Below are 21818 nucleotides of genomic sequence, written 5' to 3' on the forward strand. Positions count from 1 at the left end.
CACCGGAGCCGCCGCCGCGGGACTACGGCTCCCGGCCTGCCCTGCCCTCCCCTGCCGTGCCGTGCCGTGCCGTGCCCTGCCGTGCCGTGCCCTGCCGTGCCGGCCGAGCCATGGCGGAGATCCGCGGTGAGCGGGGCCCGGAGGGCGGGGGGCGCCCGGGGCGGGCAGCCCGGGGGGATGTGAGACCCCCCTGGCCCGCAGGCCGTCCCCGGGGGGGGGGCACCCCCGTGGGGATGGGGGCCCTTGGGTGGGAGGGTCACCCCCGCGGGGATGGAGACCTCCCCGGCGCGGCGGGGCGGAGGCACCGAGAGCCCTGCCCGCAGCCCCCCGAGCCCCCTAAATGATGGTTTCACATTGCCTCCCCCCCAAAATACACCCTCCCTCCCAAAGCCCTCCCTGCCCTGGCCCCCGCTCACCCCGCACCGGCGGGCGGGGGGCTGCCCGGCTCACGGCCCCACCGCCGGCATCCCTGGGAGGGTTTGGGGGGCAGAGAGTTATTTCTGCACCCCCCCATAATGTCTGGCTTCCCTCCCGCAGTGTTCCCCCTCTCCTGCGCCGTCCAGAGCTACTCCTGGGGGAAGGTGGGGCTGGAGAGCGAGGTGGCCAAGCTGCTGGCCAGCAGTGACCCCCTGGTCCAGATCCAGCCCGACCAGCCCTACGCGGAGGTGAGTGCCCGGCCGTATGTCCATCCTGGCCCATCCGTGTGTTCATCCCAACCTGCCGCGGTTCCCAGGCCTGTAGCCCTGGCGAGGAGGAGAGGAGAAGCCCAGCGTGACTCAGCCCCCGAGGGAGCTGCCTTGGCCGTGTCGATCGCGTCCGGGGCCAAAAAGCCTTGAGAAAAGCCCAAGTCATCCCGTTGGCTGCCTGGCTCAGGGGTCAGTCCGTCTGTCTGTCTGTCTCCCGCAGCTCTGGATGGGTGCGCACCCCCGGGGAGATGCCATCATCCGGGATAACCGCATCCCCCAAAAGACCCTGGGCCAGTGGATCGCCGACAACCCCGCCTGCCTGGGGGCGAAGGTGAAGGACGCCTTCCAGGGTCGCCTGCCCTTCCTCTTCAAGGTGCTGTCGGTCAACACCGCCCTCTCCATCCAGGCGCATCCCAACAAGGTAGGGAGAACCCCAGGGGGGCAGCCCCGGCTGGACCCCGTGTCCCTGGGGAGGTCACCCAGCTCCTCTGCCCCCCTCTCCAGGAGCTGGCGGCGAAGCTGCATGCCCAGTTCCCCGAGCATTATCCCGATGCCAACCACAAGCCCGAAATGGCCATCGCTCTCACCCCCTTCGAGGGCTTGTGCGGCTTTCGGCCCGTGGAGGAGATCGTCTCCTTCCTCCAGAGTAAGGATGGGCGGTCGCGAGGTCGGACCCCGATGCCACCTTCCCTCCCTGTGGTGGGTTCGGGGTGGGGACGGTGGCCGTGATACCTTGGGATGGGGGTGCTGGGCTGCCCCGTGGTGGCGGCCGCTGGGGATGACTTGGGTTGGCCGCCCCGGCAGCCGTCCCCGAGCTGCGGGCGCTGATCGGGGAGGTGGCGGCGGAGCAGCTGGAGCGCAGTGGGAGCGACGACCCCCGCGGCGTCTCGGCCGCCCTCCGCGTCTGCTTCACCCGCCTGATGAAGAGCGAGAAGAAGTTCTTCGTCGACCAGCTGAACATGCTGGTGAAGAGGATCTCCAAGGAAGGTGTGTCCTCTGCCCACTGTGGCCTCCCAGAACAGTTTTGGGGGGACTGTGTTTAAGGGAGGGGACGGGGCACCCCCCCCAGCCCCCTCCCCAGCGTTGTGCCTGGTCTCTGCCCACGCAGCGGAAGAAGGGAAGGACACGTCGGGGAGCAACGGGGACCTGCTGCTGCGGCTGCACTCCCAGTATCCGGGGGACATCGGCTGCTTCACCATTTATTTCCTCAACCTGGTGAGGCTGGAGCCGGGGGAGGCCATGTTCCTGGGAGCCAACGAGCCCCACGCCTATCTGCACGGAGGTGAGCATTGCGGTGGCTTTCCTCACCCAGGACCCCACAGGGACTGTCCCCCAGGGTGGCCACGGTCTCCTGCACAAGGTTGGACCCCCCCCAGGATGTGCGGGAGGGGTGGGGTGGGCTGACAGCGCTGCCTCGTCCCCGCAGACTGCGTGGAGTGCATGGCGTGCTCGGATAACACGGTGCGTGCTGGGCTCACCCCCAAATTCATCGATGTCCTCACCTTGTGCGAGATGCTCAACTACACACCAGCACCCAGCAGCTCCAAGATCTTTCCGGCCACACAGAGCCAGCTCGACCCCAGCGTCTACCTCTACGACCCACCCGTGCCAGACTTCGCCATCATGAGGATAGAGGTGAGCGGTGACAGGTCTCCTTTGGGGACATGGTGGCGACACCAGCTTTCTCCCATCTTGCCTGTGCTCTTGGTAGGACATCTAGGTGTTGGCTGGGGTTTTCTTGGCATGGGTTTGCTCGCCTTTGTAGCTAGTGCTCCAGGGAGGATGGAGGGATGCTTGGGGCTGCTGGGGATGCTGGTGTCACCCCCAGGCAGTGCTGCAGGCTCCTCTCCCTCCCCTGTTCCCCCTGCCTAGAGCTCACTCACCTTCTCCAGCAGCTCTGGGCAGAGGGAGGACCAGGAGGAGGTCTCAGGGGTGCAGCTTGGGTGTCCTCAGCTAAGCTGAGGTCCCTGGGCTTGGGCTGCTGCAGGTGCAGGGTGGCCTGGGCACAGCAAAGGTGGCTGCAGGGTGGGAACAGGGATGACCCTGTTCCACCTCTCAGGAAAGAAGAAAATCCGTGGGAGGCTCAATCTGCGGTGACCCTTTCCATTGCAGATCCCCCCCTCTATCAAGCTGTACCTCGTCTCTGCCGTGGACTCTGCCAGCATCTTGCTGGTGATCCAAGGGACGGCCGTGGGCACCTCCACAGCCGCAGCCTCTGAAATGACTCTGCGTCGTGGCTCCGTGCTCTTCATCTCTGCCAACGAGAGCATCTCCCTCCACCTCTCCTCGCCGGACGGGATGCTGCTCTTCCGAGCCTGCTGCCTCCTCTGAGCAGCACCCGGACACCTTCCCCCATCACTCCACATTCAAGTAGATAGAAACTGGCCTGACCAAAGTCATCTCGCTTGGAAGTTTCCCCTCCATCTATTAAACGCCCAAAACAGCCCGCACACGATGCATAGAGAGCGATTCCACGATTCGACTCCTTGGACGTGGCACAGAGCAGAGTGGGCAGAGGAAAAGCATCTCCCCTCGCAGCTCATTAGCTGCATCCACATAGCATCATCCCCTCTGGGTGCTGCTAATGCCATATGGAGACTCTTATTATTTTTTCCCCTTTCTTCTCACTGAGAAGCAGCAGGGAGGCCTGAGGCCTGCACCCCGGGTCTCGAGCATCTCTGCCCGGCTTCTAGGAGCTGCTGCTCTCCCCTGCGAATGTGATGCTGAGGCTTTCTGCTGCTCCTGGGTGCCTGCTGGGCTCTTCCCGAGCCTGGCTGATGGCAGGCAGTCCTCTGAGCCATGTCACCCCTTCCCCAGCTGTAAAAGGGGGCTGCTTGGCAGGGTGATGGAGCTGGAAAGCCTCTGGTGCTGTGAATAAAGTGGTGACTTTGTCCTCGGTGCAGGGCAGTGTGGTGTAGGGAGCAGGAGGAGGATGGGGAGAAGCCATGGTGTTTGCAGGGCTTGGGAACCAGAGATGGAGGCTGGCGGCAGCTTCGGCATCCCCCCGGCACGGGCTGCGACCTTCCCCGCATCGCCCCGCGGCAGCATCAGCCCAGGTGACATGGCAGCTCCGCAGGGAAACAGGACAATGGGGTAAAATGTACCGAGGGAAACCAGATTGCTCTGAAAATGCGCCAGGGTCAGAGAAGGAGCCCTCCCGAGCGGGGCTGCTGGTGGGGACCAGGGCTCAGCCCCCCACCACAGCACCAATACAGACTCTGAGTAATGAGATCCAGTTTATTGAGTGCTCCCTTCAACAAGGAAAATACAAAAAACCAAAAAACAGTTCAGGTCTCTAGACATCAAATATTTAAATAAGGTTCCTTTAGAAGAAGCTGATTGTCCTCTATGTAGTATGGCAGGAGCATGATTTAAGGCAGCTTTTAAGGTTCACAGCAGGTAAACTCCCCAGCCACCCCAAATCTGCACCCAGAGGGACGTGTGCAGAGCTGGCGCGGGGGTTATGCGCTACCCCTCGCCTGCATCAAAGCAACTTTGGGGAGAACTGGAACAAGCCACTAGCTCCAAACCCAGAACCGATGGACTTAATGGGTCCCTTGAGAGGCAGAAAGCGGGGAGGTCCCAGCCCGAGCGGCAGCTGCTGGTGGATATAACAAATGCAGATGCTTAAAGCTCAGCAGCCTGCCCCAATCTGCTCCATTGGGTTTCTCCCCATCTTATCTTCGCCACCAGCACAGCAATCTTTGGTTCAGGTCAGCCCAGGCTTTGGGAGGAGGAAACCTGGCAGCAATTAATTGCAAGCAGCACAAGATAGGTAAATGAAGCAGCTCTCTGCCAGCCGACCCTAACCTCACTGGCTTGGCCTCAGCCTGCCAGGGAGAAGGGGTGACTAAAGTGAAAATAAATAGAAAAGGGGTCTCAGGGCTTCCCAGCCTGGTCCCACACCATGGCAGTTCGACCCCACCATCAACCACTCCTTCATTAGGGAGGGCTGAGGAGGGCAACCCATGTCCAGGGCCAGGTCCTAATCCTCGACATGGCCAATTAAAGGAGGAAAAGGGGAGGTCAGGCACACCAAAGAGCATTTGCTGCTGCACCTCCCAACTCCTTCCCTTTATACCCCCATGGAGGTGCCCGGGCTCTGCCTGTCCTCCCTCTCCACCCCAGCCAGGCAACAGGTCCCATCCAGGCCACCTAAACGTCACCGTGCCACCCCTCCCTGATATTGCTGAGTGTAACGAAAGGTCCTTTGGAGTTGGTTGGCTGTTGCTGCTCACCACAAGCAGCATCACAGCATCATTCAGTCTTTGTGTCACTGTCCTGGTGTGGGACATGGACACCAACAGCCATCCCACGGGACAAAGAAACTGCTGGCTTTTGACCTGTTCTTGCACGGCCCCGGCTGAGCGGCGTCTACTGAATCACACAGGAAAGATTTTCTCCAAAACAACAGGGGCAAGAAGAAGAAGCGACAGGTTTTGGGGGGATGAGATCCAGATCTTCATCATCAGGGACCTCGTCAAGGTGGTACCCATCCTGCAGCAGCTGCCGGCTCAGGTCCTGGTTCACCTGCTGGGGGGAGGGGGGGGCGGGGAACAAAGGAGGCTGAGCTGGTTAAAATTAGTCCCAGTTTAGTTAAAATTTAGGTCCCAGGGCTTGCAAAGGGGAGGACCGCGAGCAAGAACAGCATCGCGTCCTCCCTCCAGTGCCTTTGCATGGGGAGAAGCAGCACAACCAGAGCAGAGAAGAGGAAAGCAAAAGACCAAAGAGCTTTTCCTGGGCTGCAGCACCCCGACACACACCCCGTGCACCCCAAAACACCCCACAGGCTGCGACCTGTATGATAGAGCTGTACAGCTCCCCTGCTGCAGGGTCTGGGGGTAGACGATGCTTTAGGTGCAAAGGGTGAAGCAGTGACGGCCAGCTGGGGCTTGCAAAAGGGAGATTTATGCATGGCTTAAATGTATCGGGTAGCAGAGGCAGCAGTTTGCAAAGCAGAGCTCTGCTGGATGGACACATACATAGACACCCCATAGGGCGATGCTTCATTTCAGCCCCTAAACAGACCCCGAGGTGTAACGGGGGCAAGGGAACCCGTGGGGACCGCGCCGCCGGGGTCAAACCCCTGGACTTGCCTCGGCGGAGGAGTAGCCTGAGGAACATCTGGATCCCAGCTCCTCGTCACTAAGAGAGGAAGGAAACAGTAAGAGCCAGCTGGGAAGCAGTGCCTTTGCTTGGGATACAGACAAGGGAATCTCAGTGGGGGGAGAAAGGGAGCCAGCAGCGTAACACCAAGGGATTTGTTAAATTTGGGACAACAGGAGTGTTTGGCTGCTGAGAAGTGCCCAGTGCCATTGGGGATGCTCTACAAGTGACAAGGAAAATCAATCCCCAAAAAAAGCCAGCTCTGAGCCTGCAACAGCCTCCACCCAAAATCCTGGGATATTCACCCAGTCCCCACCTGTCCGAATCGAGGGAGACCAGGTTTTCATCCGCCGTCTGGCTGAGCGCCGTGTAGCCCTTGTTAAACTTCACGGACCTGCCGGAAAGCAGAGGAACGAGCCCGTGAGACATTTTGGTATGGAAATGCAGCCACAGAGCTGACGGGCTGAGGAGCCAGGGCAAGAATCCTGGTCCTGAATGTCCCTTCCCACCCAGGCATTGTCCAGGGCCACCACCAGCTAAGAGTAAACTCCATCTAAGCTCTACGCTACCTGATTAAATCCTTAACACCAAAGCATTCCCAAAACAAAGAGAAGAAGGAGCACAGCCCCTGCTAGAGCAACTCTTAGCTTTTGCAGGAAAAGTGCTATCTTTTATTATATTGGATGCTCGCTGGCCACAACAGAGCCAGCAGACTGAAGTCCCAAACTCATTTTTCAATCCTCCGAGTTTCCCGGTCTCCCCAAGGAATGTGAAAACTACATCTTGGGAAAAGAAAAATGGGATCAGACCTTTTAGCTGCTGGCTTCGGCTGGTGCGGCGCGGGTCCCCCCAGCAGCCCCTGCCTTCGCAGCGCTGCCTTCGCCAGCTCGCGCTGCCTCTCTGAAAGCCAAGCACAGGGGCAGAGCTAAAAATACCCAAGGGTCTTCTTTTGGGGGGCAGGGGGCATTGCAGGTGGGTCCTAGGGAGAGCATGGGGGCATTACAGTGCTTTCCATAGGCAGCGCCTTTGGGTTTTTATGGGGTTTTTTATGGTTTTATCCCACCAAGGAATAAAAAGGCTTTCGGTGACTCCTGCCCTGGGCAAGAGGCGCAGATGACTCCCCAAATCATGGCAGAGTCCCTGGAGTGACACCGAGCATCACTTACGCAGCTTGGCATGAATGGAGGGAGGCTTGCTCATGATGTAGGGTCCCCTTTTCTCTACCGCATCTGTAGCCTTGTTCAGCCTCTTGTTTTCAGCCCAAATCAGCTAAAAAAAGGGAAAGAAGCAAATTTAGTAGCATCTCTCTATGGGGATGAAGTAAAGCGGAGTCATCTCAGAGCATCTGGTCATTCCCGGGAACTCAGTGTCAGCAGGGAAATATGCCACCACGTTGGCTGGGAAGAGCTGGGAGGGGATGGCTCCTCCTCCCCAGCCCTGTGCTGCGGCCAGAGGAGGGAGAGGAAAAGGAATAAGCAGATCTATTAGCAGATGAAGGGATTATTTGGGAATGGCGATGCTAAATTAAAAGCGCACATGGCGACCGGCAGTTTCTTTGCAAGCCTAACTCCAATAATAGTCAGGAGATGAAAAGGTGGAGGAGATTTAACTAGCAGGTTCATCAAATAAAATATAAGGATACTTTATTTTAATTTCTCCGCAGGTTTTGAGCCTTTCAAGCTTCTCCCCATGCAATAATAAAACCACATCATTAAAATGAAAGCAGTGTCATATAATCAGGTCTGAGAGTCAGGGCTTTAAGGAAAAGCCTCCCCCATCTGTAAGGCACTTATTGTCAAGGAGAGCCGGCACTGCTGAATGACAACAGGCAGGAAAATAGTTCTACAAATATAATAACTAATAAAGACAATAGAGGAACAGTCAGAAAATGAGCAGAGTCGGTGCAGGAGGGACAGGGAATTAGAGGAAACAGTTAATGAAGAAACAACGCAGAGGACCTGGGGTGGCGATCATCGGACAGCACAACCAGGATTAGCGTCAGTGTCTTAAACCGGAATTAGCAGGGCAGAGCCTGACACGCGGGAAGAACTCCATGCCCAGGTTGCTGGGGCCGCCCGAGCCAGCGGGATTCACCGGGCCAGCAGCAAACTTCTGCCCGCGCCCCCCTATCCCTCCGTACGCGCTATACTCCTCCCTATACAGCCCCCTGCACGTGCTCTGCTTTTACACTGCCCCTACCCTACACTGTGCCTCCACGCCTATACCCCGCCTATACCCCCTCACAGCCAAATGCATGCACTTGAGCCCTATATTGCTCCTCTGTGCATATGCCCCAGCCGTATACTGCCTCTGTGCATATACCCCAGCCCTGTACCCCCATGCACATACCCCATACTGCCCCTATGCATATACCCCAGCCCTATACCACCCCCATGCACACACCCCAGCCCTATACCCATGATGCACACACCTCATACTGCCCCTATGCACATACCCCAGCCCTATACCACCCCCATGCACATACCCCAGCCCCATACCCATGATGCACATACCCCATACTGCCCCTATGCACATACCCCAGCCCCATACCCATGATGCACATACCCCATACTGCCCCTATGCACATACCCCAGCCCTATACCACCCCCATGCACATACCCCATACCGCTCCCCATGCACAGATCCTATACTGCCCCATACACATGCCCCAGCCCTACACTATACTGCCCCATACCACCCCCCATGTATATGCCCCACGCACGCACCCCACCCCGCCGCCCGCCATGCACACACCCCATGCTGACCCACGCACACGCCCCGGCCCCGCACGTACCCCCGGTCCCCGCCGCCCGCCGGCTCTGCTCGCCCCGGGAGCGGCCCCGGCCCCGGCCCCGGCCCCGGCCCCCGTCGCCATGGCCGCTCGCCGCCCCGCCCCCGCGCCGCCCGCCAATGGCAGAGCGCGGCGACGGGGCTCAGCCAATGGCAGGCGGGGAGGTGGCGCGCCCCTCCGCCGCGCATGCGCAGCGCGGCCCCCAGGCGGCGGGACACGGGGAGCCACGCCGGGGCCTCCCGCCAGCGCAGCCCTGCCCTGCGCCCGCTGGGCAACGGGGAACCGCTTCCCTGCCGCATTCATGTTTTTCCTGAAAAATTCCCTTTTTCGACGGGGGGAACAAAAAAACACAAACCATAATAAAATAAAGGATTTTTGCTCCGCCCCCCCCCCCTTTTGGCTGACCACCGGCTCTTCAGCGCAGTGCCCATCCCAGCCGAGATGGCCAGCCCTGCTAGCCACCAGAGAGCACGCCCCTTGCAAACGGGAGCCTCCCACCCACCTCGGAGGCTTCGTTAAGCCCCGACCTCATCAGAAGGGAATTACTGCTCCGAGGGCCGGGCGAGTTTCGCAAGTCCCCCAAGCTGGGCGCAGGAGCGGGTCACCGTGCCCTCCAGCGAGGTCCTTACCTTGCCCTTCCCGAAGCCGGAGCTAGGACACACGCTCTGCCAAGCAGAGAATGATTCACAAGCTCTTACACGTACTCTCTTGGGAAAGCAGATTACAGTTTGTTTCTTCCTTTTCCCCATAAAAGCTAAGCGAAATAATCACACAAGCCACCGCTACTACATCAGTCAAACCAGTTTTTCCTTTATTAGGTCCAACTTCACATCACATACATTGTGACTCAATAAAGGAAGAAGTTATTTCAAATAAGGTAATATTTTAACATTTGTGTCTCCAGGCGACTGTGTACGATCAGGTAGCATCAGTAAAATGCTTGAGTAATGCACCTGGAACAGAAAAGAACAGAAAAGCCATTAAAGCAGCAGCCCATTATCTCCACAAAGTTTCCATGGGGTCTCAAACGTGTTATTTTCATTGCTTGCTTTTACACTCCAAGCCCAATTTAACCATGCACAGCTTCCAAATGCAATGACTGCATTCCCAACTTCATATCCCAGGGATAGAAGAAGGGGAGGGACTTAAAGATCCAGAATGAAGTACTATCTGCAGCCTGACACCTGATAGCTCTATTCTAAGCATAATATTAAAAAAAGAAAAGGGCTGGAACATGACACTGCCCATCTCCTGAAGGAACTGAGTTAAGAGACTGCCTTTACATAACTTCACTTCCATGAGGATTTTTATTTAGGGCTTCATTTTAGTCTGGGATTATAGCATGTTAGGTCTTGCCTATACTTAATGACAGATCCTCATTAACCAGAGAAGCTGCTGCTTAGTAACAACGCCTTCATATGCTGCAGTTCATGCACGAGCCTGGCATTTGATGTACATCTAAATGTCTTCGTTATAGTTGTTTTCAAGTTTAGAAAGTGCTCAGAAGTTCAGCTCTAAAAAGGCAGTAAAACAAGTGGCTTCCCAAGACTTGAGGCCACTGCAATCAGGATGAAATACTACATGCACTGCTCCTGAAATTATCTACTGAGGCTCATGAGTGTCCTGCACACAGAGCAGTTAAGTTCTGGCTATGCTACAGCTGATCTGTTTATTCTGTAAGCAAGCCCCCCCCCCCCCCCATTAGTGTTTAATTACAAAAAAAGATGCTATTTTAAGTGTAATGGGAAGAAACTTCAGTGTTGTTCAGTGACTACCATCAGTGGGGCTCATTTTCTAGCATAAGCTAGTAATTAGTGTCTCCCAGTTTTCTAAATTGGCTACGCTGTGACAATAAAATGAAAAGTTTGTGCATTTCCAGAGGAAATGATCCTGCCATTTGCTAAAAATGTTTCTGGGAGAAAAGCTGATGAGGAGCAAAGGTCGAGACACTGCAAACGAAGTGCTGCAATGCCTGTTGTCTCGGCAACTGCTATCTAGAAATTTCTGGGAGGTTGGGTATGGTTGCCAATCACCCTATCCCTTCTCAAGCACCTGCACTGCTCTTTTTTTAAGCCTTCTTTGAAAAGGGTTACTACCTTTTCTAGGAGACCCATAATTCTAGAGATTTTTGGAGAATCATGTTACAAGCCTGAACCTGACAGCCTTTCACAGACCCATGAAGGCAAGGAAGAGGACTCTGTCTTGCCACAAGAGTTTTAGGGTACAGGAGTCCCATGCCAGGAGCCTCGGCAGTGACCGCATCCCTTACCGGTAAGGTTTATGCTTTGTCCAAGCCCAGCTCCTCTGGAGTGGAGATTCCCAGTTCACTCAAAGTTGGTCTAAGTTCCTGGATAACGTAAGGATAGATTTCCTTGTGAGGTCCTGCCTTGTCCTAGATGAAAAGGAATGGCGTTATTTCGACAGCAAGCCGTTGTCAAGGTCCACCGTACACCGGCCAGGTTTGCAATCGAGATGTGTGTTCACAAAAGGGTCCGTGGCCTGATCCACCTACTGCTCCTGAGGACAGGAGAGCGTAGCCCAGCTTCATCTGTGTGTCAAGTAAACAAGGCTTGCATACAGCTATACTGGAAAGTCCTCCTACCAATCAACCGTAGCTGCAAAGCACCCCAGAATAATGCTGAACTCCCCGTTGGGAGATTTGCAGATTATTCTTAACACTTGACACCCTTCCCTCGCTTAACATAAGGTTGATGTGACCCGTGACATGTGTGTCACACCACACAAAACTAAAGGCCAAGCCAAGCTCCTTGAACAAGGGATGCTTTGCAAACCAGCCCAAAGACCGCTTACACCTTAGGAAACGGAATGAAAATTATAACCAATCAGTAAAACAGGAAAAATGAAATCAGCTTTTGGGCAGACCTGGGAGAAAATTTAACTTGCTTGGAAATCAGGGGAAAAATGTCACCCCTTGAGTAATATTTAGGTGGAGCTCCAGGAAGAGCACACGCTTGTCCCCAGCTGAATTGTCCCCTAGATGGTGGGGACAAAAGGACAGGAAAAAAAGAAAAAGAGATAAGGAAAACATACAAAGATTCTTCTATTGGTCTCACATCTCTAAAACCACTGAAAGAGTTTCAGTTCTACAGAAGAACGCAGGAAGCAAAAATAGCGAACTGCGAAGCAATTGATTGTGGAGTAGACTTTGAAGCAAGTGGCTTTAACAGCTAGCAGCAAAGACCTCCACGCCAATCCTCCTCAGTTGTGGCAAAAAACAGTTGGAAGAGCATAGCTGCTAGCTTCTATGACTGAAATAGAAGAACTGTCTCCACTCCCACCCGTTTTAACTCCCTGTTACGGGAAGGCTGGACTCAGGTTTCAAGGTGCTGGTTTCTGTTGGTTTTCAAGCCTATGCAGCTTCCCGAGTTACTGCTCCCATCCAGCTCAGTATTCAGTACTTTAAGAGGCCAGTAAGCTGCCTTTGCTTGAGATATTTCTAGTAACGCTTATTAAAAAAAAAAGGAAGAAAAATCCTTAAAGACTTTCCCACCAGAGTCAGCATCAGGAAAGAAAAATATGAAAGTAAGAATGTTATACTTGTGAAGCTGTGCTGTTCAGTACTCTTGCCTCAAAACAATTATTTCAAGCCACCGAGCACGTGTTCATAATGAAGCTATTGATGCTGGCAGCAGGAAATAGTGGTTTCCCTTTGTACCACTAACAGTAAGCCAAGAAAAACTCTTCCACTGCTGGGCTCTCAGCAATGCAAATGCAGCAGTTATACCCTAGGCTGCTGTTCCACTCACCTTTACAACTTCTAAGATGCGGACAGCACTGGCAAAGTCATTTAACCGTCTGCATGCCCTCAGAGCTGCATCGATGATTTTTGGTTCCGGAACCAGGTCATAACCCACAAGCGTGTTTATGCCTGTGGATATAAGTAAACACCAACAGGAACTTGGCATCAGCTCATCGTGCTATCAAAAGGAACCTGCTGAGCATTATTTTGCTCCACCTCATGAAAGAATTAAGTATAACCACAACGCCAGTCGCCATTAGAAGCCGATTACAATTTTCACTGCTATTTTGCAGACACACACACACACACGGCCAATGGTTTTCTTTTGCTCTTTTCCCTCTCACTGTTGCTCACTACTGTAGATTTTAAGATTTTAAGTGGATTTCATGAAATCCCAGTGGGCCAGTTTCATCCACGCTCCCAAAAGGAGTCATTGCCTGTACCACACCATATCAGTTATGGAATCATTAAGAAATCCAAATTACTTAATTCCTACAGGTATAGTGAAACTAGAACTCAAGCTGCTGTCTATTCCCTTCGTCTCCTTTCAAAGGGAAGAGGCCAACACCTAGTCATCCAGGTGATGCTGGAATGATCCCTCTGGCTGTTATGCAAACACATTTTTAAGCCCTAATTGGGGTAGTTTAACAGGAGCTGGCAACTCCACAGCAAATAACAACCGGAGACAACCAGACAAACAGTCTACAGTGAGTTATGGCCAAGCCATTAAGTCAAAATCCAAAGAAAAATGTGTGTGGTTAGACACTAAGCAACAGTTGAGCTCAAACACACTTTCCTCAGAGCAAATGTTTCTCTCCTTCCTACCCAGGTGTTAAAATGTGTATTCCGGGGTACTAAAATTTACAAAGCCTGGACTCCCACTGCCTTGTACCCCCACTCTCCCTCATTCTGCATGCCATGGTTCCTTCCCACCCGCTTGTTTGGTTGGTGAGGTACCTTCACCTGCTGCAACAGGCTCAGAGCTGAGCAAACAGCAGCACGCCAACCACAGGCACACATGGCCAGATGACTCAGAATCGATAAAGAAAGGCTCACATAGTGCCTTGCCCTGACTGGGTATTTACAGGATTGCTCTCCTACACCAAACTCCCAGTTTTCATGGTTTGCAAGAACAGTGGGTTCTTGCCTCTATCACATCTATACACTGAACTATTTTTGCTTTCCAAGAGCGAAGTAAAAATAAGTTGTTATTTCTGGTCACAAAACTATTACAGAGCAGTTATATTTACTCTATGTTAATCTTCCCTTTTCATTCAACATACCTTTCCTGAGCTCCCAGGCATCAATATCTGGCTTGTTGAAATATGTCACCCAGCGAGCATCAAATTCTTCATCTGATTCTTGTGACCCATGAGAGTAGCAGCGGGCATGCAGTACAGCTGAATGCAAAAAGAAAGGAAAAGGCTTTGAGCAAACAGAAAATAGGTGTACTTTAGTCCTGATCAAGAGACCAAAAGCCATAAAACATGTATTTCACTCACTAGTCAATCCAGATCAGTCCTCAGCCTGGATAAGCTCTGGATGAATATCGCTTATTAAATATCTGTTGTTTGTTTTGTGGCAAAGTGTGTATTTTCTGTTTTACATCAGAATTCCAAAGTGTTCCCAGATCCTTTGGTGAGAGCAGGATTATTTAAGAGAGATGGGGAAATGCAAGAGAAACAATTCTGGATAACCAGTCTTTAAGTGAAGTTTTTCTGTGAGCACTGTTTCCATAAGATACAGGAATCCTCCCTCTTCTGAGAGCCAAGCAAGCCAGAGAAACATAACATACATGTACTTCATTAACAGACACTCTGAAGGAGCCCAATTGTTCTGTTCCCCACATTCAATCCTTCTCAAAACCATAGGACTTGTCTGTGCAGTGAGTTTAGCTATGTGCATCAGTTTTTCAGTGGCATTCCTTCCAGAAATAAACCCCTATATACTATTAGTTATACTGTTATCCACTTAAGACGAATATGCTGGTTTACTCTGGAGTAACTTCCCACTGTAGACAACTCCTGAAATTGCTCCATAACCAATTTTGTAATCCAGGAAAAGCAGATTTCCCAACCAACAGACTGACTGCGATGGATGACTCAGTAACAACGAGCTGCAGGTCTTTGATTCCACCACGAGTTCAGAGCTGATGAAGCCTTGTTTCAAAGTGTTTTTGGGAATCTGCACAAAATGACCCGAGCCCAATTATAAAGGCTCTCAAGAGCACAAGAGACGAGAGCTATTACAGGCTATTGAAGAGTTGAAGTAAAAAACAAAATTACTGCTGTCTCTGTGTCTATCCAAGATAAAACTCCTGGATCTCAAGGTTGTAATTGCATTAATATTTCATAATTAATAAAGCACAAAAGTGGATTGTACTCCAATGGGCAAATAAGGTTGATATGATTACAAACTCATTTCTTCCCTCAACACTACTCTATCACAAATTGCTTTTTTGCTGGTCTGTTTTTCAATCCACAAAGGTTGGAAGAGTTTTCCAAAAGGAATGAAAACCTAGGGTACAGCCAGCTCCGCCCACATCAGAGCTGTCCTGGGTCCTCCCTGCAAAGTCTGAGCATTTTGCAAGCGCCTTACTGGCAGCACACAGCCTGGCTAGGGACTGCTTCCTTTTCCCCGCTGGTAATTTCACTCCGCTAATACTTGCAGAGAGGTCATACACCAGATATGACCTTGCCAATCTGAAGCTCCACTTCAGAGGAAGTCAGATATAGCTAGCCGCTTTTTCTTTCTTAACCTAGCATGAACTATGCACGCCAACCAACTACAAAGTTTTATTGAACAGAAGAAACCCCCAAACCGGGTTGCATTTTTGCATCCTTCCCAGATATATTTTTCTACTTTGAAGATCACAGCGAGTAGCATACTGTGAAGCAGCATCCTAATTCTGCATAAAACATAATGGAACAAACCACAACAATTTCAAGGAATATCTTTAGTCTCATTAAATGACAGCCCGATCAGGATGCAATCCAGATTGTTACCAGAATTTGACATGGTCCAACATTTCAGCTGCAATTCTGGTGTATGCAATGCTTCCCAAGCCATGAAAATGTTTTTCCTTGTTTTATCTACATAATTAGGTAAGGAAAGAGTAAATGACAGGCCAAGCCAGAATTATAACGCTCTTTTGCCATTCTATAGGAAGATTCCTCATCCTCTGCCCAGCTCCAAAACAGATCTTTGACCCTGCTTTTTCCAATAAATCACATGCACAGCTGAGCTCAGAGCAAGGGCACTCCTCTGTAAATGCTCCTGCGCCCAGGCAGGGAGTGAGAGGACACGGCTGAAAAGCCCTCAGATGCTGGCCGTTTAGGGGAGAACACTTTTTTCCTAAACACAAAGCAAATCCTACAGAGAAGTAGCAAATCTCAGTTTGAGAAAAGCCTAGACTAAAGCTCTCGAATTACATCTTTAAGTCAAAAAACTAAAGTCTCTTTTCACTGAGCGCTCAGCAAAACCATTCCTTAAACAAAGGAACAACTTGGTTAGACTAAAAGGATCCCGAAGAAAAATAAAAAAAGACCACAAGAATTTGAACTCTGGACTTCCAGGAGGCATTTTTCGATTGCTGCTATGTTTCTTTGCCACCCTTTGTTTTCCATACTACCATTTACGTCTACATACTGGACTGGAAGCATATACTGGAGACCAGCCTCTGTGAGCCACCCCGGCAAAGCAGAAGCGCCGCAGGAGCCAGCCGGGTGCCTCGCATTTCAGGTGGGGTCCATCAAGGTCACCGTCACACACGATGTGTGTGTGACAGTCAAACCATGCCAACGCATCCCTGTGGAGATTCCCAACTCAAGAGGCAAAGGGCACATATGTTTGCAGAAGCACATTTTCAAGAGAACTTCAAAAGCTTCAGGAGTCTGAGAAGCCTAAAATCATCTAACATTACACAAAAACGTGTTAAATCTTCCTTGAGTGCCAGAATTTGTCAGCTTTCCCTGTTAATGAGCACGGAAGACAAACATGCATCAAGAGGAACACTAATTTACTGAAAAAGGCCAGACTGGCAACAACAGCCCCGGGGTGCACGTGCATTACACATAGAACATTTTGCTGCATTACATAATGTAAACCTAAACCCACAGGGAGAACAGCAGAGCACGGGCTCGCGAGATAAACCCAGTGCATTAGATCTGCCAAAACACAAACCCCCAAGGCCGCCAGCAAAGGCAAATCGGGTCAGAAGTGTTAAGCTGGGCATTTGTAATACAAGACCTTGGAAAAAGAAGAACATGGAGGTTGCTCGTTAGCAAAGGCGTGGAGGAGCAGCTGGCGTCCAGCACAAAGGCACTGCGGGCAAGGAATTTTAATGGATTTAAAAAAAGAAAAGGTTTTTAAAAAGTACCCGAGAAATCCCAGCATGCAAACAGAACGACCACCACTTATTACTTTGCATTTCTAAAAAATGCAGCAATCCACTCCCTACGGCAACTGTTTCATTCACGTGTGCGACAGGAGAGGCACACACAGGTTTCCAAGCGTTTTAAACATGATCGCTGTCTGTTAATTAGCTATTAATTGAGATGCACAGGCACCGTCTTCCCTGCAGTCTCGGTATTTTAGAGCCGGTTCCCCGGTCAGCATTCACGCCGCACTGTCTGTGGCTGCTTTTGTTCCTCTTCCTATTAATGAGGGTGTTAATAGGGAAAGCGAGAGGAGGCCAGGAGCGGGAGCAGGGCTGGCCTGCCCCGATCGCCGCCGGCGCCGGGGCCCGGCTGCGGGTGCCACCGCCGACCTCCGTCAATGTCACCTTCGAGGGAGGCCCGGGGAGGGCGCGGCCGGCCCCCCCGCTACAGCCCCCGGGAAGGGGCCCGGCGCCCCCTTGGAGGCGACGGGGCCGGTAACGGCGGGGGGTCAGCGGGGGCGGCGGGAGAGGGGCAGCGGGCGGGCCCGGCGGAGGCGGCGCGCACTAGGCCGCAGGCGCGGCCTGCCCTCGAGTGCCGCCGCCGGGTCATTACAAGGACACGGCGCCGCCGGCCGGGCCCCGCCGCCTCCCACCCGCCGAGGCCGGGTCCCTCGGGGCCGGGCCGGGCCGTGCCGAACCGGGGCGGGCGGGCGGGGCAGGCGGGAAGGACGCGGGCGGGCGGCCGCTCACCTGCGGGGCCAGCGGGCCGGCGGACGGCGGCGCGGAGGCCGGAGGCGGCGCAGCGGCGGAGGAGCGCGGCGGCGGCCAGCATGGCGGCGGGGAGGCAGCACCGGGCAGCGGGGGCGCGCGCCGCTCGCTCCTGGCACCGGACCGCGCGCGCTGCGGGCGGGCAGGCGGACGGGCGGGGAGGGAGGGGGGAGGGAGGCGGCGGCGGCGCGGCTACGGCGGCGCCGCAGGGACACAGCGCGCCGCGGCTGACGGCGCGAAGGCTGCAGGGGGCGGGGCTTAGCGCGTCGCCCGCGGGGCGGTGCCGGCCGCCATTTTGTGGCGGGGACGGGGCGGGGGTGGGTGGTGGCTGGCTGTCGGCCTCTCCCGCCTCGTAAAAGGCCGTAGCGGCAGCCCTTGAGGCGTCTTAGGGGTTGGGGTGTCTGCTCGGCCGCTGGTGTGCGGCCTGGCGGCCCCGTTAACCGAGCTCATGCGGGCATGGCCCCGGTGTGGGCTCCCATGCGTGTCCGCTCATGGGTTGGGGCCACAGGGAAGCAAGGGGGCCCTTCCCTGTCCCTGCTTGTGACCACTGCTTGCCACCAACTCCGGCAAGGGAAAATTGCCTGACTTCTTCCCAGTGAGCGAGGGGGAAAATGGGACCCAGCCTGGCTGTGGCAGCACAGTACCCAGCAGCTCTCCGAGGGTTTCTGTGGCTCTGCCCCAGGGCCAGGCCTGGCACCCATGGCAGCCCCCGTCATGTCCTTGTCCCCAAACCACGTACACCCTGGCCGCAGGGTGCTGCCTTCAGCCGCTGGTGCCCCATGTGCCAGCAGGAGGGTAGGGCTGACCTGGCCACCATGAGGGATGCCACTGGGCTCACAAATCCCCCCGAAAATTGCTCTTTGCAGGTGCCTGGGGCTGTTCCTCAGCAGTGCAGCACAAGATCATAATGATAATTTTGCTCGCCATGTCCCCTTAGAGCCCTGTAGAGCCAGATGCCATCATGCTATTTTAAATGCTTCATATTTTGGGTTACAGTCTTTTTTTTTTTTTTTAACCATTTTCTCATGCAGGAAATCCTTGGTCTGCAGCCAACAAAGCGAGGAGTGTAAAATCCCCAAGCTCCTGTTGCTTCCAAGATTGGAAATTGCCTGCACAGAAAATCAATTAAAAATAATTTTGCACATTAACAAAATAATATGGAGAAATGACTGATCTTTTTTTCCTGTTTTTCCTTGCTAGGAGCAATGTGAGATGGCAACAGCGGGGCAGGGGCAGGAAGGTGAAGGGCTGTTAGTTCTCAGCTGCGTGGCCGTGGCAGTCTTTCGGCACTGATCAGACCGTTTACATGGGGTTTTATTTATTAGCGTGATTTTTAGTACATTTGGGGTAGGAGCCCATGGCCGGTGCTCCCCTCATCTGCGGGGCAGAGGGTTGAACGTGAATGGTGTCTGCCCTGGGGATAGGAGGCTGGCAAGAGTGGTCACGGGGTGGGATGGAGCCCAAAGCTTTCCCAGCCCCAAACTCACAAAAAAAAAATCATAAAAAAATAACAATTGGAAATTAATATTCAACTACATGGTGGCAGATAAGTGAAGTGAATCAATCTGCGGCAGGGCAGATAAGCGCAAGCCTCGGGCCCGGAGGAGCAGCTGCCTGCTGCAGGAGATAACAAGGTCATCCCCAAACAAAACAGCCCCCTGCTTCCTCCTCCTCCTCGCTCCCCTCATCTCCTTTCATTCCCGCTCCCAGCCAAGCAAAACGCTTGCCAAGCAAGCCCTTGACAAAAGCAGGGATGCTTGCCATCCCCGGAGAGCGGGAGCGAGGCAGGGAGATAACGCAGCTGCAGCCGGAGCATCCCTCCTGGATGGCTTTCGGGAAGGGTACGCTCATTAATAGTGATTTAATTCATCCCGCAGTGCCCCCGGGGGCCGCCTGGGCTGGGGCAAGGGGAACCAGGTGGATCGGGGCTTGCTTGGCTCCCATAACACGTCCCCTGCCCTCCCCGCATCGCCCCGCTCCCCGCTGTGCCGGCCGGGGGGGGCTGGCACGGGGGCTTTGCCAGGCTCTGCCGTGCCGGCGGGGGCCAGGCTGCTGCCAGGACACGTAGGAGAAACTGGTCCCAATCCCTTGGGACAGGGTTTGGCCGGGATCCCCTTGTCCTGGCTCAGCGGCAGCAACAGTCCCACCCTCACTGTGCCGTGGTCGGCAGCCAAGACTATTCCCTCATTTTCCCATAGACATATTTCAACTATTTCTAAAGAGCTTTTATTTTCCATTTGTGCTCTTGTACCCCCTGAAAGAAGCAAGGATTTTGTTCCGAAGGGCTTTCCCAGGGACCCAGCCCGCGGCAAGGGCCCTGCAGCCAAGCCCACGACCCCGAAACCTCCCCGTCCTGCACCAGACACTGCACCCAGCCACGACAACAACCCACCCACTGCCCCTGGCTCCCGACATCGGGGCTTCACCCCAGCTCCAGACCCTACGAACACCTCCGGGAGAGCAAAGACCTGAATATCTGATGTGGGAAGAAAAAGAAGGGTTGTTTTATTTTCTTCTGCTGTCCCGCAGGCAGGCAGCGCAGTGCTCGACTCCATGGGTGCGGGGATGGAGCGACCCGTCTGCTTGTTTGTGTGTTTTATTCGGGATGAATCACGGCGCTGTGGGGCGCTGAGCCCGGCATTAATAAACCTGACAGCTCCTCGCCGGGCATAATTGCAGCGGTTTGATAATGAAGGTATTACTTCAATGGGCTTGGGGCAAAACCATCTCTCCTGATGGCTGAGACATCATAATGGGGAGCGATGATGTGCAGCCGCCGTCGCTGGTCCGGGCACCCCTCGGCAAAAGGCAACGGGTGCTCTGGCTCCGTGGGAGTCACTGCAGAAATGTGGCTGGTGGTGGCATTGCCTCTGGGTGGCCGAATGCAGGGTCAGCAGCTCCCCCCAACACATTGTGTGTCGTCCCCCCCCTTCAGGACATAACCCTTTATCCCTCACCCCAAATCTGGAGACGTGGTACCCCCCCAGCAGCAAGCCCCCATGCACAGGGGTCACCTGGAGCCGCGGCAGCGTGTCAGGGGGAGCCTGCAGCACACCGGTGACCCTGGGCAAGCACGGCACTGCCTTTATCCACAACAAAGCAGCTAAAAACCCCGGAGTTTCTCCAGCATACAATCTGCTGCCTATATAGAGAGCGTATCCCTGCCTATATACCCAGCGTATGGCTGGTTGGGGCGGGAGGTGGTGGGGTCAGTGGTGGTGGTCCAGCTGGCGGTCCGTGGACCCTGAGCCCCTCGGGCTGCCGGGTACCTGTACCTGCAACTTCTTGGTCAGCAGCTCCTCGTGGGGAGGTGGCAGGGGCCGCTTCAGCCCCTTGGTGGAGGAGCTGGACGTGTCTTCTCCTGCCTCGCCAAGCTGCGTCCCCAGCCCGTGGCAGGGCTCCGGGGGCTGGTAGCCCGTCTGGTTGGGATCCAGGGGGTCTCGAGAGAGGAGGATGCAGATGGAGGGGACGTTCTTGTGGACGGTCAGGTTCTGCGCTGGGCCACCGGGCAGTGGGTCCTGGTTCTCCCAGACCTCCAGCAAGGTTTTATAGCGCACCTTGGTGACCTGGTGCAGACCTCCCAGCTTCCGCTTCATGATCTCCACGCAGGTGATGGTCTTGGTGACTGCCTTGCCGCAACCGCTGAAGACGATCTGCCGGCTGCCCTTCAGCTCCATCTGGGCCATGGCGAAGTTCATCAGGTTCCTGATCTTGCTGCCCTCCTTCACTTTCATCTCCACCACGTCTGGGGGCAGGTCAGGGAAGGGCAAGGGGCTCTCCTCCTCCGAGGTCCTCACCTTTCGGAAGTTCTCCATCCTAGACTGGGTGACAGGCTTGGCTCCCCCTCCTTCAGCAGCCATCCTTCACCCCTTCCCGATGGATCTGCTTGGGCTCCTAGCCCCCCGGGACCATGGCAGGGCTGACTCCACTGCCCTCCAGCCCAGCCCGCAGGAGGGCTGAGTTTAACCCTGCATCCCCGGGACCACCAGCCCCTTCCCCTCTCCTTGCCCGGGGCTGGCTGCGGAGGAGCCGGCAGCAGGCTCGGTGGCTGTGCCAGAGGCTGTCCCCTGCGGGGTATGGGGCTGCAGGATCCCCTGGGTGCCCCCGGTCACTCCCAGCAGGGACAACGGCTGGCTTTGGTTCTTGGTGATGCTTGGGCTCCTCCGCTCCCACTGCAGCACTCGCTTCTGCTGCTCTTTGCTTCATTCTGGACTTCAGCAGCCTCCAGAGCTGTTCTGTGTAATTAGCAGATCCTCCCCCTCTCCCTCCCCTTCCTCCCCTCCTCCTCCTCCTCCCCTCGCTCAGCCTCCCATCCCAGCACCCAGCTCC

The 21818-nt window shown here is 54.6% G+C and overlaps 4 protein-coding genes across 4 annotated transcripts; 1 reads left to right on the top strand and 3 right to left on the bottom strand.

Annotated features, from left to right (window-relative positions):
- The first annotated feature begins 8 nt into the window (after positions 1-8).
- MPI (mannose phosphate isomerase) lies at positions 9-3208 on the top strand. Its single transcript, XM_082321491.1, has 8 exons — positions 9-126; positions 538-665; positions 907-1107; positions 1191-1332; positions 1491-1673; positions 1795-1968; positions 2113-2321; positions 2799-3208. Exons 1-8 carry the CDS (start codon positions 111-113, stop codon positions 3015-3017), a joined length of 1272 nt encoding a protein of 423 aa, XP_082177617.1. The 5' UTR covers positions 9-110; the 3' UTR covers positions 3018-3208.
- Positions 3209-4890: 1682 nt separating this feature from the next.
- Positions 4891-8667, bottom strand: FAM219B (family with sequence similarity 219 member B; the record flags this gene model as incomplete). The annotated part of the gene is made up of 6 exons (XM_082322040.1): positions 4891-5216; positions 5783-5831; positions 6109-6186; positions 6602-6692; positions 6959-7061; positions 8587-8667. The coding sequence occupies 6 exons, from the start codon at positions 8665-8667 to the stop codon at positions 5061-5063; spliced, it is 558 nt and encodes a 185-aa protein (XP_082178166.1). The 3' UTR covers positions 4891-5060.
- Positions 8668-9373: 706 nt separating this feature from the next.
- Positions 9374-17660, bottom strand: COX5A (cytochrome c oxidase subunit 5A). The gene is made up of 5 exons (XM_082322775.1): positions 17472-17660; positions 13627-13743; positions 12351-12472; positions 10853-10975; positions 9374-9536 (listed from the first exon to the last, which is right to left on the bottom strand). Exons 1-4 carry the CDS (start codon positions 17551-17553, stop codon positions 10862-10864), a joined length of 435 nt encoding a protein of 144 aa, XP_082178901.1. The 5' UTR covers positions 17554-17660; the 3' UTR covers positions 9374-9536; positions 10853-10861.
- A 3038-nt stretch (positions 17661-20698) lies between these two features.
- On the bottom strand, positions 20699-21349 carry RPP25 (ribonuclease P/MRP subunit p25; the record flags this gene model as incomplete). The annotated part of the gene is made up of 1 exon (XM_082322743.1): positions 20699-21349. The coding sequence occupies one exon, from the start codon at positions 21347-21349 to the stop codon at positions 20699-20701; it is 651 nt and encodes a 216-aa protein (XP_082178869.1).
- Positions 21350-21818: the final 469 nt, after the last annotated feature.

The sequence above is a fragment of the Platalea leucorodia genome (assembly GCF_965183815.1).
Source record: "Platalea leucorodia genome assembly, chromosome: 9".
Lineage (NCBI taxonomy): Eukaryota > Metazoa > Chordata > Aves > Pelecaniformes > Threskiornithidae > Platalea > Platalea leucorodia.

Excerpts from the sequence above, each read along its gene's own strand:
- MPI (XM_082321491.1), top strand. Across the intron at positions 1,333-1,490 it reads GATCGTCTCCTTCCTCCAGA|CCGTCCCCGAGCTGCGGGCG; the intron begins GTAAGGATGGGC and ends CCGCCCCGGCAG. Across the intron at positions 2,322-2,798 it reads TCGCCATCATGAGGATAGAG|ATCCCCCCCTCTATCAAGCT; the intron begins GTGAGCGGTGAC and ends TTTCCATTGCAG.
- COX5A (XM_082322775.1), bottom strand. The coding sequence starts at position 17,553 with ATGCTGGCCGCCGCCGCGCTCCTCCGCCGCTGCGCCGCCTCCGGCCTC. Across the intron at positions 12,473-13,626 it reads TGCCTGGGAGCTCAGGAAAG|GCATAAACACGCTTGTGGGT; the intron begins GTATGTTGAATG and ends TTATATCCACAG. Across the intron at positions 10,976-12,350 it reads GCATCTTAGAAGTTGTAAAG|GACAAGGCAGGACCTCACAA; the intron begins GTGAGTGGAACA and ends CTTTTCATCTAG.